This window comes from Setaria viridis, chromosome 2, assembly GCF_005286985.2.
Source record: "Setaria viridis chromosome 2, Setaria_viridis_v4.0, whole genome shotgun sequence".
NCBI classification, from domain to species: domain Eukaryota; kingdom Viridiplantae; phylum Streptophyta; class Magnoliopsida; order Poales; family Poaceae; genus Setaria; species Setaria viridis.
This window is the reverse complement of record NC_048264.2, coordinates 34,682,100-34,699,214: the sequence shown is the minus strand read 5'-3', so window position 1 is coordinate 34,699,214 and position 17,115 is coordinate 34,682,100. Positions and strand designations below refer to the sequence as shown.

At 43.8% G+C, this 17,115-nt stretch overlaps 1 protein-coding gene across 1 annotated transcript; it reads right to left on the bottom strand.

The window, feature by feature from the left end:
• Positions 1-13,795: 13,795 nt before the first annotated feature.
• LOC117843363 (benzyl alcohol O-benzoyltransferase) lies at positions 13,796-16,787 on the bottom strand. Its single transcript, XM_072291472.1, has 2 exons — positions 16,155-16,787; positions 13,796-16,081 (listed from the first exon to the last, which is right to left on the bottom strand). The coding sequence occupies exons 1-2, from the start codon at positions 16,734-16,736 to the stop codon at positions 15,122-15,124; spliced, it is 1,542 nt and encodes a 513-aa protein (XP_072147573.1). The 5' UTR covers positions 16,737-16,787; the 3' UTR covers positions 13,796-15,121.
• Positions 16,788-17,115: the final 328 nt, after the last annotated feature.

The following is a 17,115-nucleotide window of genomic DNA, read 5'->3' as shown; positions in this document are numbered from 1 at the left end:
TTTTAGTCCGAGCATCAGGGCCGGCGGATGAAGGCGCATCAGAAGGAGGACGCACGGAAACAGGCACAACATATGCTGACCTGCTCAAGTCAACAGACGAAGCCATCGACCTAGACGGCAGCACGGCAGATGAAGCTCCCGCAGTAGCATCTTTCCTCTTCTGCGCTTCCAAGTTGAGGGTTTTTTGTTTTGCCTTCGCGGCTGTTTGTGACTCAACAACAAGCTTCGTCGTGCGAGTAGAATCAAATTTCACCTTCTTCCTCTGCTCAACATCAGCACCCCGACGACGCCTCTTGCCCATAACTTCGGGACGAGGTGGCACTGCGATGTCAAGCAAATCAAAAACCCGGTTGACACGCTGTCCATGCTCACAACAGTTTTGAAAGAGCGCCTCTCGGGCTGGGTCACCGGACCCAAAATCTCGTAAGCCATGTCCTCCACTGACTGTACAAACAGGTCTAAGTTGCCAACCTCATCCTTGTCAAACTCGAAACAAGGGAACGGCACAGCGTTCTCGCTCCAAGAAACTTTCTTCTCGGCGAGCTTAAGTGGCTTCGCAAAATCGGCAGACAAGGGCCACACTCGAGCAGCAACGAACTCCTCCACAAGATCTCACCCAGATATCAAGGGCCCAGCAACCCTATAGGCAGCTTCGCACTTTGTCACTATGGCTGTCTGGATAAACGAAGTAGTCGTCAGCACGTCCATCGGCCCAAACTGCGCATAGAATGGAAATCCACTACCAAGGTCGGCCATCTCGACTCTCACATAAAACCAGTGCGTCAGCCACGCGTCATCCCACTTGTTCCTCTGCGCGAAGGTAAGTTCTACCCTCGGCAGATTCCTCTTATCGTTCTTTTGGCGCGGCATGAAGGTACAGCAACCAAAATGGTTTTCGCAAACCCCCTTGCCATCATCAGAATAAGTCCTTTTCTTCTAAATATGAAGCTCATGTAACCTCGTGAAACCCTCCACATCAACGCTCCCGCCAAACGTGCGTTGCACCCAATAGAACTTAGACAAGTTCACGATGGCGTTGGGGGTCAGCTGGTGCAGCCTAACATGATAGCGATCTAGTATAACCGGCAGCTGCCTATCGCAGGGAAACCAAAGCTCCCTAAAAACAACAGCTTCGCCGACCTCGGGCGTCGGAACTGCCTCGCTCCCAGGGGCTCTGCCCATCCCCTTAGGGAAAAAGTTGCTCTCCTCAAAAAGTGTAATATCTTGCGAGGTCACCTGGGAGCGCCCAAAATAAAGCGTAGGAACACACAGAACCTTCCCCCGACGGATGCCCCCGACCTCACTTCAACCTCAGCATCCTCCTCCTCCTCACCCTCAACCTCGTCGACACCTTTACCTTCTGCCTCGTCTGAGGATACAACATGAATCTCGGCTTCCCCTGTACCCTTCGAGGTTTGACCCATTTCATCTGCACCTTCGCCCCCATCAGATGACCAGTCAGGCGAGCTGCTCCCCGAAGATCCCTCATCAGCAGAAACCAAACCATCCTTCGTATAGATTCGCTTCTTTGACCTCTTCCCCTCAGATTCCCCACTGCTCGCAGACACCGACTGCGAAGCAGGGCTACCTCCACCACCAGGGGCAACCTGAAGGGCCAACTCCTCAGAAGACATTGTCTGCAGCTCGGTCTGGTGCTAACTGCCACAAAAACGAAGTCAACACCCCACCAGGAAAACAAAGACAATAAAGCACAACGAAGCTGCGCAGCGAAGGCAAAAGGTGGCGAAAAATGCAGCTCGAAAGCGACAGCGTAAATATGGCCCGCCTCTCCTGGCAAACCTTTTATAGGCACGGTAAAAACTGCCTCAAACCTTTAACCGCCACATAAGAAATGACCTTGCTACCCTCGCATAACGGTAAAATGCCTCGGCCCGCGCCGCCCTTCAGGTTGACGTTTTGAGGGCATTTTTGGACTTTTCACGGGATCGGTCGACGGCGCCTCGGACCTCGCCCACAAAGGGGCTACTGTTGGGGACCGCCCCCACAACACACCCTGAACGGCGCTGGCGGGGACTCTCTTTCTCTTAACCGACCCTAACCTCATCGCCTCCCCCTTTACGAAGCTAATAAATGACCGAAGTTAACTATCACGAAGGTGTCCATTTTGTTGTTCTGCAGGCAAGGACTCGCGAAGTTAAACCCCCCGTGGAGCTCTCAGCGTTTCGGCTTCGGAAAAACTCCGTGACCAGAAGTCGAAGTTAGCTGACTTCAACCAAAGAAGGCGGGAAGTCTACAGAAGGTTGCTCGGTCTCAACGAAGCTTATGAATAAGGAAGAAGACAGTCAAGACAGCCCTGGAACCGCTTAATAGCAAGACGACTCCGTAATAAGAATCTAGTACGAGGTTGGATATGTAATTTTACCGTGAAAGCGAGGTTTTGAATAGGTACCAAGTTACTGTCTTGTACGGAATATTCTTAGGATGTAGTGGTTGAGTATGGGTATAACGGGGATGCGGAAATGTAACTTTATGACTCTATAAAGGGAGACGAAACCGTCCCCCGGGAGGGCATTAATCATCGATAGGATAGCCACTGTAACGTTTGTTTGAACGACCGTTATCTTCGTTCGTCATAATACTCTTACTATTGTATGGGAGGACCCCAACACGTATACAACAAAAGTGGTAGCTCTAAAACCACGTACTCTCATAGATGATGTGATGTGATGCGCTTTGGCACTGCTTAACAATCTACAGAGTATTCCCAGCCAGATCATCAATCCACGACGCACTGTCAGAGGAAAAGCTACTTGTTATCTGAAACCATCTCAAATATCCTTGGACATACTACAGAGAAGTGTAACCGAAAATCATGAACCAGGAATGAGAAGACAAGTATAAATGAATTGTTCATTTTTTTCCCTATCAGCTTGAGTTTTTATGTTAAACTAATTGGTGCACGTAACTCAATATAAAAGTGCATCTTGTTTGATGCAAATTTGCATTATCCAGTGCTGCCTCCATTATTGCAGTGCTGATAACACGTGGCCTTGTTTAGTTCCCAATTTGGGAGTGGCAAAATTGGCATTTTGCCATAAATGCGACGCTGTAGTGTTTCGTTTGTATTTGTGAATTATTGTCTAAATATTGACTAATTAGGCTCAAAAGATTCGTCTCGCAAAGTACAACAAAACTGTGCAATTAGTTTTTGATTTCGTCTACATTTAGTACTTCATGCATGTACCGCAAGTTTGATGTGATGGGAATCTTCTTTTTGCATAGTGCCAAAGTTGGGAGTTGGGGGTGAAGTAAACAAGAGCGAAATAATTTGTTGCGCATTGCCAACCTGTGATTTGTTACCACTAAATGCAGTCTAGGTCATGTTACGAGTGTAGTCATAAATAAACAAGGGGTGTCTGGTCCTATTACATCGAATGTTTGGACACTAATTAGATCTATTAAACATAGGCTAATTACAAAAACTCTTAGGCCAAATCGCGAGACGAATCTATTAAGCCTAATTAGTTCATGATTTGACAATGTGATGCTACAGTATCCATTCGCTAATGATGGATTAATTAGGTTTAATAGATTCGTCTTGCCATTTAGTCTAGGGATTCTGCTATTAATTTTATAATTAGCTCATATTTAATCTTTCTAATTAGCATCCGAATATCTGATGTGACAGGAATAAAATTTAGCCGTGATATCCAAACACCAGCCATCGTGTGCCTGGCTGCCTGCACCATCAACGAGCACGATGGTCCGAGTCCCATCAGCCTCATCACCCAGGTGCATACGCAGTCGGGTGGGCCATATACCGCTAGCCCGCTGGGCCAGCCCGGATCAAACCCGCGCGGCCGAGCCCAACTGCCACTGCTTGATCCTAAGATGCATGCCCTCTGCCGCCATTGCAAAACGAGGAAGGTGTCATTGGGGTTGGGTACGAAACCAAGCTATCCACCAAGCGCGAACTTTTTTTATTTTTTTACTTTTTATTTTAGTATTTTGTAAAAATATATAGTTGGATGAAAAAATTGTAAAACTAGGCTATTGTCGCCGGCTGGGCTGATGGAAGGCCTTACCGTCGGCCCAGGCGGCAGTTGGGCTGGCGGAAGGGCCTTACCGCCGGCCCAGCCGGCGAAAGGGGTACACCCCTCCGCACCATACTTTCAAAAAATCATAACTAATTCATATCCATTTAGATAGAGATAAACTTTATATGAAATTTGTAGATCTCGACGAGATCTACAACTTTGTAGTTAAATTTTTTTTCATTTGATATCATATTGGTGCTCAAATAATCGACACAAGTTTCAAATCTAAAATTTAATTTTTAGATCTGAAAATTGTATCGATTATTTCAGCAATTAAATGGCTCCAAATGAAAACAGTTTGAACTACAAAGTTGTAGATCTTGTTGAGGGCTACAATTTTCATATAAAGCTTATTTCTATCTGAGCTTGTATGAATTACTTATCATTTTGTGAAAGTGTGCTGCCTAATTTCAGATCTAAAAATTGAATTTTAGATCTGAAACTTGTGTCGATTATTTGAGCACTAATATGATATCAAATGAAAAAAAGTTTAACTACAAAGTTGTAGATCTCGTTGAGATCTACAAGTTTCATATAAAGTTTATCTCCATCTAAATTGTTATGAATTAGTTATGATTTTTTAAAAGTATGGTGTGGAGGGGTGGACCCCTGTCGCCGGCTGGGCCGGCGGTAAAGTACTTTCGCCGGCCCAACCGCCGCCTGGGCCGGCGGTAAGACCCTTCCGCCAGCCCAGCCGGCGACAATAGCCTATTTTACAATTTTTTCATTAAACTATATATTTTTGTAAAATACTAAAATAAAAAATATAAAAATAAAAAAAGTTCCACCAAGCGCCAAGGATCAACGTGCTCCTCTTCGAGGGATCCCTTTCCTGGAAAGGTGCTCCACGAACAGTGCACTGTACGCGCCCGATATTGGCAGTCCTAATCATGGAAAGATACTTTGCGAGCACGCCTGTTCTTGGTTTCGTCCCCAACCCCAACGGCAGACTTGGAGGTTATTATCCACCAGCGTGAGGAGCAGATAGCTTGTGGACATGGCGCGGTGACCGTCTCCGCACCGCACGTGACCAATTTGTCTAGGGTCATTAGGTAATAAACTAATAATCCTGCTGCCGCTTCAAAAAAAAACCCCTAATAATCCTGCCTTTGCCTACACCGAACCGCCACTCAAGATACTGTTCGGCTGGACTTATAAGTCGACTTATTTATTGTGAGAGAAAAACACTGTTTGGTGGCTGATAAGTCACTCGTGAGCGTGAGCTGCTCTATACATACGTGGTTTACACGTACGTGGGCAAAGCATTAAACGCAGGCACAGCGCTAGGCCGCTAGCAGAAGCCGATCGAGGCCGAGCGCAAGAAGTGCTTAGCAGCAGGGGTTGGACACACACGAGTCACACGATGGCCGGGCGCGCGGAAACGGAGGGTGCTGCCGGGAGGTTTTGGATGGATTTTTTTATTTGTATTTTTAATCAAGATTACATATTTTTTGAGAGAACATACATGTGGAACAAATTCTACAAATTTATGGAACAAAATAATCAGACACATCAAACAAATTATATGAACTCATAGAAAAAAAATATACCCACACGCATGCCGTTTTGAAATTTTAACAAGTCAAAAATCATAAACCAAGCATCTAAATTGGATTCCGATTGCACAACAAAATTTCTTTTGACAACATCTTCAAAATAAGATCTATGTTTGGATAAATTTTTTTAAAACTATTTTTTAATATAAAATATTAGTTTTGATTACAGCGAACAAATACTTGAATACCTAGAATAAATGATTGTCTAATGCGAACAAAAAATATAACATGATGAATAAATGATTATAACCAACGAATAAAATGTTGAACATTAGGAGATTTTATGATGCAAATAAAAGAGACTTACAAATAATAATATACTCAAACAAAAGATTAAAATTTGATATTGTACGACAAAATAGTAGAATATGAGCATCAAGTTGAAGATTTTTTTTTTCAAATACATATATCTCGAACAAGTTATATGAACTAGGGGAAAAAATTTATACCCATAGAACAAATTAAATGAACTCACAGAACAAAAATAAGTACATCTGGAACAAATTATATGAACGATCAAAATAATATTACACATTGAAGAAATTATATGAACTAATAGAACAAAAGATCTATATACCACAGACAAATTGCAGGAACTCACAAGACAGATATTTACACATGTAGAACAAATTATATAGACTCACCGAATAAAAAATTGTACACTTGAAACAAATGCATTTTGGACATATAACATGTGGAAGGAATTCTACGAACTCATGGAACAAAATAATCAGACGCATTGAACAAATTATGCGAACTCAAAGGAAAAATGTATACCCACATCCATGCATATTTGAAATTTTAAAAAGTCAAAATTCATAAACCAAGCATCCAAATTGGATTCCGATCGGACCACTTAATTTCAATTGACAACATCTTCAAAACAAGATTACACTTGACTATGTTTGGATAAAAAATTTTAAAACTATTTTTTAATACAAAATATTAGTTTTGATTATAGCGAACAAATACTTGAATACCTAAAACAAATTAAATGAACTCACAGAACAAAAATAAACACACACAGAACAAATTATATGAACTAATGGATCATATCAGTCATACACATTGAACAAATTATATGAACTAATAAAATAAAAGATCTATATACCACGAACAAATTGTAGGAACTCACAGAAGAAGTATTTATACACATAGAACAAATTATGTAGACTCACCAAATAAAAAATTGTACACTTGAAACAAATGTATTATGAAATTATAATCCACGAATCTATATGGTTGACCAATTCATATCATGATAGGCAAATACAAATTTTGAACAACTAATGTGTCTGTATAGAACAAATAAATATATTAAGTAATAACTAAAATTATTCAGTAGATTAGTTTAAAATATAATTTTGAATGTACCGCTAAATAAATTATGCATTAAGAAAAATATACACGGGGTCATGAAAATACAATAGAGAAGGAGTAAAAATAAAAAATGAATGGAGAAATAAAAATAAAATTAATGAGGGGAAAAGGAAGAAATCATGTACCAAGAAGGAATATATAGAAGAGAATCTAAATTCAAATAGAGAAAGAAAAACAAGAATCAAACTAATTAAAAGGAAAACAAAACAAAAGAGAGAAAAAAGAAATAAAAAGAAATGAGAAAAAAGGTGTGATTGGAAAATGGTAAAGAAAAGAAAAGAAGAAGAGAGAAGAAAAAAGAAAGGAAAAGAGAATAAGGAAAAAGGAGAAGGGATGATGAAAAGAAATAAATAAATAAAAGAGAAGAAAGAAAAATAAAAATAAAAAGAATAGAGAAATAAAAATAAAACAAAGAGACAAGAATAGGAAAATGAAAACAAAGAAAATAACTAAGAACGAAAACGAAAAGAGAGAAAAGGGAAAAAAGAACATTTAGTTATTAAATAGGTCCGTAGTTCAAATTACTAACAAAACACTATGTATCACAGTGGTAGCTCAAGAAAGTCTCATCAAGTATGAGAAGGCAGGGCTTTTGCCGGATGTGGAGGGACGCCCTTGCCGTCTTCCTCACCTTTTTCATATGGCTATAGAAAAATGAAGCAAACTCCGCACGGCTAGAAAAATGAAGCAAACTCCGCACGGCTTCTAAACATCGTTGATGGATATTTTCTAAACATACACCAATAATGTTTATGTTCAGCGGACCTGCTCTTTCAATCATTCCCTTTCAGCTAAACGTATGGTCTGTGTCCATCAGTTATAAGCAATAAAGTGTATTTTCTTTCACTCATTCCGTATGGAAGTTTTCTCTTCATGCACTCTCTCGTCCTTGTTTTCAGAATTCTAATATGCCTTTGGGCAGTCTACTTGTCAGCTATGTTGTGCTTGCTTTTAGATTCACGCCATGTTCGCTCTGACAGCGGCCACTTTCAGTGACTAATGGAGCAAACAAGAAATTTCTAACAACGTGTAAACCGTAGAATTTCTAACAACGTTTTCCTCACCTTTGGCAGTCTACTTGTCAGCTGTGTTTTGCTGTGTTGCTATAAAACTCTTTATACAAGAATTAGTTGTTGGCAACATGGTGCTAATAACAACGTGTGAACCGTAGACACATCTAGCAGATATATGTAAACAAACAAAGCAACACGTAAATGATAACACACATATATATGTTATCCAATCCTATGTAACATACAAATTGATGCTTCATGTCTAAACTCATAACCGAGAGAATTCATGGACTTTATGCGGTGCTTGACAAAGATGAGGCAGCGTGGCAAAAAAGTAACAATAAAGTAGAAAAGGAGTTCTTGAGGGGATTTTCACACATATACCGGTTCACTTGTTTTGTGCAAACCGATGAAGCAAACATAGATAAAAGAAGAGAATTTGAAGAAATGTGTATCTAGTTTTTTTTTCTTCATCGGCTCTGACTTCACTAGTGAAGCTGTTTCTGATAAAACCCTCCTATATGGCCTCATGGGAGGTAGATATCTACAATCCCATAGGAGGTAGACATCTCCAGGTCCTTTTGTGCGTTTCACATATAAAGATGCCCCACTAAGCAGTGACGACATATTTACATATTTATCAACAAAATAAATATGCTAAAACATAAATATTATTTAATTTTTTTCCTCCTATCGTAAAATAAATATCCTTATCCATCTTTACATATTTATCAACAAAATAAATATGCTAGAAAAGGTTTATATTTATTTAATATTTGCAAGTCTATTGCAGGTCACAATGTGACTCATGAAAAGAAACACGAATATGTGTTTACACCCAACACCATAGTCTCTCTATTAAGATATTTAGTTTAGAGATAGAGAACTCTTCTATCATAGTTGATGCACAGTTACCAGCACACAAGATAATTTAGTTATACATTCTTGCTTTGGGATTCTATAAATGAGTCTCTTTGGGATTCTACATTTTTAGACACCATCATGAGTCGCAGAAAAGATCTCATTGTGGTGGATTGGTGGGAATCTAATTTTTGGGATTGTACAGTCCTTTGTATGTATAATGAATTGGTACTCCATTCATAAATGTCTGTCACAATTGACTTTTGGATATGATACTTGATTATTTGTCTTATTCAAAAAATATAAATATTGTTTATAGTAACAAATATTTAGGGAGGTATTTCCTTAAAAAAGAATATTCAGGGAGGTGATAGTAACAATTGATTTTTTGGGATGCTTTATTTTTTTACTCTCTTTTGCGCAGTTCACACAGGATCAACAACTCCAGTTTTGATCAGGCTGTCTATCCATCACTCGGGTGATTTGAGGGCTCTCATTACCCGAGTGATTTGGCTCTTCAAATCACCCAAAACTCTGAGAGATATAGGATTTGAGTGATTTGTTGGCTGCCTCACACGGTGATTTGGGTACCCAAATCACACAAAAAACTGTATACTAGAATTTGAGTGAAACAAAGAAGCTGCTCACCCAAAATTGAATTGCAGACATAATCCAAATATGAAATCTGTTTTAAATCTAAATCAATCATACATATGAAATCTGTCAACCATACCACATAGATTCAAATATTAACTAACCAAAAGCATTCTATATTCACACAGATTTAAACAAAAGAGCAGACAAAATTCAAGCAAAAAATCAACTAGAAACCTACTATATGATGAAACATATTGCATGCAGCAGTATTAACAGATTGCATAGAACAGTATCATTGAAGAACAATACTTGAAATTACCATATTGTTGGGGGAAAATATTAATGACCTCCCAATGCCCATTAAAACATCAATCGTGAAGGCCCAGGCCCACATGAGGTAATGAAGATTGCCGTCGGCCCAACATGGGAGGGGAGAGCCCCGCTCTGCCTCGCCCGACCCAGTGCCCCGGGGTCGGACGAGCCCGACCCCTTGATGGCCAGACTCCGCCTCGCCCCACCCCTTGACAGACAGGCTCCGCCTCGCCCGACCCACGGACCCAGGGTCGGGAGCGCCCGACCCCTCCCCACAAGATTCCGCCTCACCTGACCCCGGGCGCAGGGGGTCGGACTCACCCGGGTCCACAAGACAAGTATCCGCCTCGGGCACAGACTGGAAGATAAGAGCGCGGATCTCGTGGGCCCTCCTGTCGATCTCGCCATAAATGCGCCGCGGCTATGGCGCGCAGAAAGGCTCCCGCACCCCCGATGCGACCCGCCACAAGTACCCACGCACGACCGCACAGCACAGGCTACAGTGGCCGCGGCTCTCCCCAATTCGTTACAGGGCACTCATGACCTGCGCCGCCCGGGACAGGAGGAAGCCCCGCCCGTTCTCGCGCCCCGCGCATCCGGCGACAGGGACGCGACATCCGCGTCCCGCGGGCCATCAGCAAGATGGCAGGATCAGCCGCCTTCCCGACGGGCACAGATGCCACGGCCGAACACCATCATCATGCCTGGCGACAACGGCCACCGGGGAGATTGTCGATAGGATTCGAAGGCAGCCGCCCTCTTCCGACGGACGCGCTGACAGGAGTCGAAGGCGGGAGAGGAGGCCGGTGACCCAGGGACTTGGTCCCTCCTCTTGTGTTGTATTTTACTTTACATAGCTTATCTCTTTTACTTCTCCTCACATCCGGTCTCACTTGTAACCCCGGTGGCTTCCTTGCACTATAAAAGGAGAACCGGGGGCCCTGAGATGGGGGACTCTCTATCAAGCCAATAGCACACACGCACACTCTCCTTCAGAGCATCAGTGCACACCCAAGAGACTTGGGACCAACTCCCTCTCTCGCCCTCCTGTAACCCCTACTACAGACCCCGCGTGGGCAACGCGAGCAGGACCTCACACTGGACGTAGGGCTTTTCCTTGCCCGAACCAGTCTAGAACCCCGTGTTTCCCACGCCACCATCCGAAGCCTTATGCGCATAAAAGAAATTCACTAGTCTTAGTCTTGATCCGCTAATCTTGACAACGACACATATTTTCACAGAATTCAAGATATGCAATATATATTACATATGCAAAATGAAAAAATTACATCCCTTTGCCTCAAGTAAGAATAGTAACAGAGTTATGTAATATATAAAAGAGAACTAAATATGTACTGAGAAATTTGAAAAATATGGCAGATCAAGAAAAACTGCACCATGAAGGTTCACATATAGATGGATAGAAATGCAAAACTCTGGAAACAACAAATATGACTAGGAACAATAGGACTGTTTGACTGTTTCTAATATCAAAGATCCTAAAATAGCTATCATTATCAACACAAAACTGAGATCACATTTAAGATAATCCCATTATTTGAATGATTGAACCAAAATGGAAGAGAATCTGTGTGATCTAAGCAGAATCTGTATAATCTAAACAGAATTATCACTAGATCAGCAACAAATACATGAAGGGAGCAAAAGATGTAATCAGTACCAAAGATAAAAATCAACAAGCAATTACCAATGCCCAGATCCAACTTGCTACTTGTTCCTAATTAAACCTATCAAAGTCACTGAATAAAAAAAGCACAAACTAGATCCAAGCACAGATTTTTTTTCTATGAAATGCAGATAACCAAATTTATTTGGATTGTCACTGAAACCTCCAAAGACATAATGATCAAATGTCACTGAAACCCCATAGACAGATTTCTTTTCTATGGAATAAAGATTAACAGGTTAATTTGGGTAGTCGCTAAAACCCCATAGATAAATTCCTCAAATGTCCCAAATTTTTAAAAAAGAAGATGCAAACTACTCAAATTACTCATATTTATTTTCTATGAATGCAGATTAACAAATTATTTTGGGGAGTCACTAAAACCTCCAAATACAACTTTCTCAAATGACCCAAATTTCCCCAAGTACAAATGCAAACTACTCAAATTACTCAGATTTCTTTTCTATGGAATGCATATTAACAAATTAACTTGGGGAGTCACTGAAACCCCCAAAGATAGATTTCTCAAATGTATCGAATTTCCCAAATGACAGATTCCAAATACTCAAATAACTCAGATTTCTTTTCTATGGGAAGCAGACGAGAAATTAATTTGGGGAGTCACTGAAACCCCCAAAGATAGATTTCTCGAATGTACCAAATTTCCCAAATGAAATATGAAAAATACTCAAATAACTCAGATTTCTTTGCTATGCAATGGAGATTAACAAATTAACTTGGGGGTCACTAAAACCCCAAATACAAATTTCGCAAATGAACCAAATTCCCGCAATGACAAATGCAAATGATAGAAAAGGGCAACTCCCAACCCAATCATTGAGAAGTGTGAATTTAGAAAAAAAAAATAAGACATGCCAATGGGACTAGTAAGAATTGGACCGGCTGACTATTTATGATATATATAGGCAAAAAAAGTAAATTTACACCTCAATGATGCATATTGTGCATAAATAAATATGGAAGTCAATGAGAAAAGGGCATGACAAATTGTGCAGTTCATGGCAAGAATCGAAAGAAACAAGATGATCCAATGAAGAAGCTGAGTCCGCAGAGTTGTCAAAACAAAATGAATGTTTAGGTCAATATACAAAAGAAGAGAAATGAATGGAGACCATACCTCGAGTTCTCCGGCTTCTACCAACAGCAGAAATGTTAGATGTAGAGATGAGAAAGTGGAGAAGCAATGAAGATAGCAGAGGGAAGAGCAGGTAGAAATACAGATGAAGGTAGTAAAGTGGCCCGCCAATAGAGAAGGCGAAGAGGTTCATCGGTTTTCACACCAGAAAATTGTTAACGCTCACTATTGACACACTTTTACCCCTGTTTATCTTCAATAATGACATAAATTTAATACCTAAACTATTAATTACACCTAAGAAACCTGTCATTTTCACATATGGAACATATTTTGGAGGATGTTCTGTTTTTGCTGGGAATTAGACCTAAAAGTATATTTTTGAATAAAGCACTGAACGAGCATCGAACTAGATGAAGATGGAGGCCAACGGGCCCAGGAAGGGCCTAGGCTGATTGGCCTAGAGGAGCCCAGGCCAATCGGCCTAGGGTCTTCTGGAGCCTTCCGACGCTCATCTTTGGCAAGCAATGCTCCGAGATGACTTAAGGGTTAAGTTTGTGAAGATATGGCAAGGATCACTTTGGGATGAAAGAGGAAACATTGATGCCAGGACAATGAAAAATGCACACTTAATTGGTGGCGACGGAGAGAAAGGATATACAGTTGGAGTCACCAATTTCAAGTTGACAGAAGATTGGGGATTTACCATGTGGGCAAGACTAACTGGCGGGAAGAAGAAATTTTATTTCCTGCAAAGAAAGATAAGAGAGGACACGGAATAGAAGAAGGCTCATCATCACAGGCAGCTCCAGAAATACCAGTGCCACCACCTAGCTCAAGCTACTGGCAGACGGAGTTTCATAGTGTAACAAGATACGAGGGAGTCCATGAAGGATGGCAGCAAGAACAGTGGCACGAGGCACTAGCAGAGGCATGGGCACAAGGCCCATATGGATCACAATTTCAACAGCCGGCGTATCCAGTACGACCAGAAGTTTAGCAGTCAGCGCAGCCACCTCCACTAGCACCATATGCTTTCCATGGTTATATGCCACCTCTCTTTCAGGACCCCCATCACATGCTCCATTGTCTGCTCAGTACGGCCACTTGCCACAGCCATAGAGAAGTGTGCGCATCATAGGCGCGTATATACAAAGAAATTTAGAAGATGCAGGTACTGTGAAGCAAGCCGCTCACAGAATTGAGGACAGCAACGTATGCTCAGAATTACAATATATGCATAGTTTAGGTTATTCTAGATTAATTACCTTTGGAACATAATTACATGGAAAGGAGAATAGAACCTGTATCATAGAGGCAGATGAAGCACCTAGCTCATCTTATTCCAAAAAAATTGTCCTTCTGGTTTTTTATTGGCTACACGCGACCTTGCAGGCAAAACTCTCACCCTTTCTTCTTTCTTTACACGATCTTGTAGATCTCTGGCTGCTACTTCTTTATTGAAAAATAAGAACTTTATTATCATAGGACAAAATAATATAGCTGTGAAGCATGAATGGGCAGATCTCTTGGTACAAGGGAATCTCTCGTTCAATGTAATATTACTTATCAGGAGCTGCCTCCAGTACTAGGGATGCCTGGACGCACATGCTATTCTTTAGTTTATGGTTCAGAAATGTTCAAAAGGTCCAAGCTCGTGGTGCGCGCATCACTACAAACAATCCGACCTTTTTATTGCCAATTTGCGATCTGTGACGATCAAAACAGTCCCAAACAGAGTCAAGTCATACCCCTCCTCGTGCCTGACCATCGATCGAGCCTACGTGAATCTAGAGGAAAACTGCTTTGGTTAATTGACTTGACTCGTCGCTGGCGCAGGTAGTAGCTCCTAGCCACTCCTCTGCTGCCCGGTGTTTCCTTTGGAAAACAACGACGGGGCGTGTGTGATCTGCGACGACGCAAAATCAGAGGTGCCCGATATCTCCGTACCTCTCAGATCGGCCCCGTGCGAGCGCGAGCTGCTAGGTTTCTCACGCCGTCAAATCGGTGAAGGCGCACGGGCCCTGCGGCAGTTAGTAATGGCCTCGGGGACAGGAAGCTAGTGGCGGAGGAAGAGGGAGGAGAAATCATTCAGATGCAAATCAATATCCAACAAAGATCAACAGAGAAACGAGGAGGAAAAATAGGAACAGATCACATAATCGCCTCACCTGGACGAGCTCGGGAGAGACGGTGCCAAAATGGTGGATTAGTGGGCGGAGACGACGAGCTTGGGAGGAGGAGAATGCAAAAGGAATGGCGAGCGGAGACGACGATGACCTCGATCAAAAAATCCGAGTGCCGGCAAGCGGGGCCCATATGCCAACAGAAAAAAGAAAAACGACTCAAACCATCGGACGGCGCACAGCTATCAGGAGAACGGATTGGACGGACACCAAGTAACAGATAGGTCCAAAAATACAAACAGTGCTGGCTGACACATGAGCCCATGCGTCATCGAGCCAAAAACAAAGTAGAGCGCGGGGTGATCCGACGGGCAAAAATTCGAGTGAGCGCAAGCCACAAATCACCTGCGTGACATATAGCTTTTCCTAAAAAAACTACAGTTTTGCCAGAACAGGACCGGGCACCAAGTTTGAGTTTATCTTGTCCCCATCATTCTCTATGGCCCCATAAGCTGTTAGTTCCTTCCTCACCTGTTGCTTTAGCCCCTCCATCGCTGGAGCTGGCAGCCTCATCGGCACCAGAATGCCGGCATCACCAGCTTCATTCCTCCCCTCCAGGTGGAACGTGGCCAGCATTATGGTCGCCGGCCCTCCGTACAGCGGCCTTCCCCACCCGAAGTCCACCGCCAGCAACCCCGCTTGCGTAACGTCCGAGATGAGGTACGTCCGCGCCTTGGGGAACGGCGGCCTCCTGCGCGCCGCGTTGAAGCTGGCCACCGACTGCACGTACCCCTCCTGCGACGCCCGGGCCTTCGCTTCCAGCAGCAGCTGCAGCGCGTAGCCGAAGGGCCTCCGGCAGAGCTCCCCGGCCGCCGCGGCCGCCGCCGCGAAAGCGAACGCGTTGCCGTAGTAACCCGGCGGCACCGGCCGGCGGCTCCGGTTCCTGACGCGCGCGTTCACGAATAAGCTCAGGCGGACGAGGTCGTCGGGGTCGAACCGCAGCGCGGCGGTGCGGCAGCGCCACATGAACGCGCCGACGAGGTCGAACCGCGAGGTGGCGGAGCGCAGCGCGGGCGGGGCCTGCGACCGTATCGCGGCGATCTCGCTGGGCCCGAAGAAGAAGGCGTGGTGCGCGAACACATCGTCGCCGGGGATGGCCATGTCTTTTCCGCGGTCGGGGAGGGGAGCGTACTCCTGGTGGTCGTATGTGATCTCCGGCGGCCATCCCGCCATGAAGAGCTCGCGCTCCCACACTGGCCGCACGGTCGGCGCGCCAGGAACGCCGCGCGCAAACTCGGTTAGTGCTGTCAGGAACTGCACAATCCCCGTGCCGTCGGCCATGCAGTGGCATATCTGGAACCCGAAGATGAAGCCTCCACACCTTAGTCGCGTCACCTGTTGAGATTAGCATGCACACACGTCAAGTGTCCGGGATAAAAAGTTGTTACCTGAAACTGAGTTCACTGACCTGAAAATAGATGAGAGGACGGTCGACGACAACTGCTGTTGGACTCTCAGGTTCGCACAGCAACTTGTCATAGCACGGCACGGGCGGCGCCAGGGAGTCTCCAAGGTCATCCATCCGGACGTCCGCGTCGGCCTCGACGAAGACGACCCCCTCGCCGGTGCACTCCACCACGAGCTTCCTCGTGGGCTGCAGCTCGCGTAACCGGCCAGCGAGAGGGTGGAAGTGCACGAGGGCCTCCGCGAGCGCCGACCTGATGACCTTCACGGGGTCGAGGCCCTCCCTGGGGGCGTTCCCGCGGTAGAAGAAGATGCCGGACCGGTAGAAACGGAGGACGTCCTGATCGTCGATGTCAGAGAGCATCTTGAAGCCGTAGGGCGTCGGCCTCGCGGGGGCCACGAGCTGCCGCTCGCCTCGCCGGACAGGGAAGCTGATCAGGGATGGTGCACCAGCCATGCTCTTACCCCAAAGAAAGACCTTGGAATGGCTACCCGTCGGCGCAGGATTCAGGTTGCTGTGAGCTGTGACTTGCGAGATGGTCGGCATTCGTCGTCTACTCGTCTGCCTATATAGGCGTGCGTGCATTCGTGGGCATGCGTGGGAGCTGACCCCTGGCCGATGTATAAGTGATGTTGACATGCTACAAGAGCAAATACAATACCTAGAACGAAACAAACTTACTCTGTTTTTATAAAGAGCGTAGATGTGCAAGAGGTACTACTTCACTAAATTTTGCGGCGATCCGTATAGAGGAATCTGGAATCATTCTAGGAATATTTGTGCCTCTATTTTACGTGTACTTCTTATGCTAGGAGGTGTTTGGATCTTTAATCCCGACTAAAATTTATATCACATCGAATATTCGAAGGCTAATTAGGAGGACTAAACATGAGCTAATTATAAAACTAATTACACAAATGGAGGCTAATTCACGAGACGAATCTATTAAGCCTAATTAATCCAT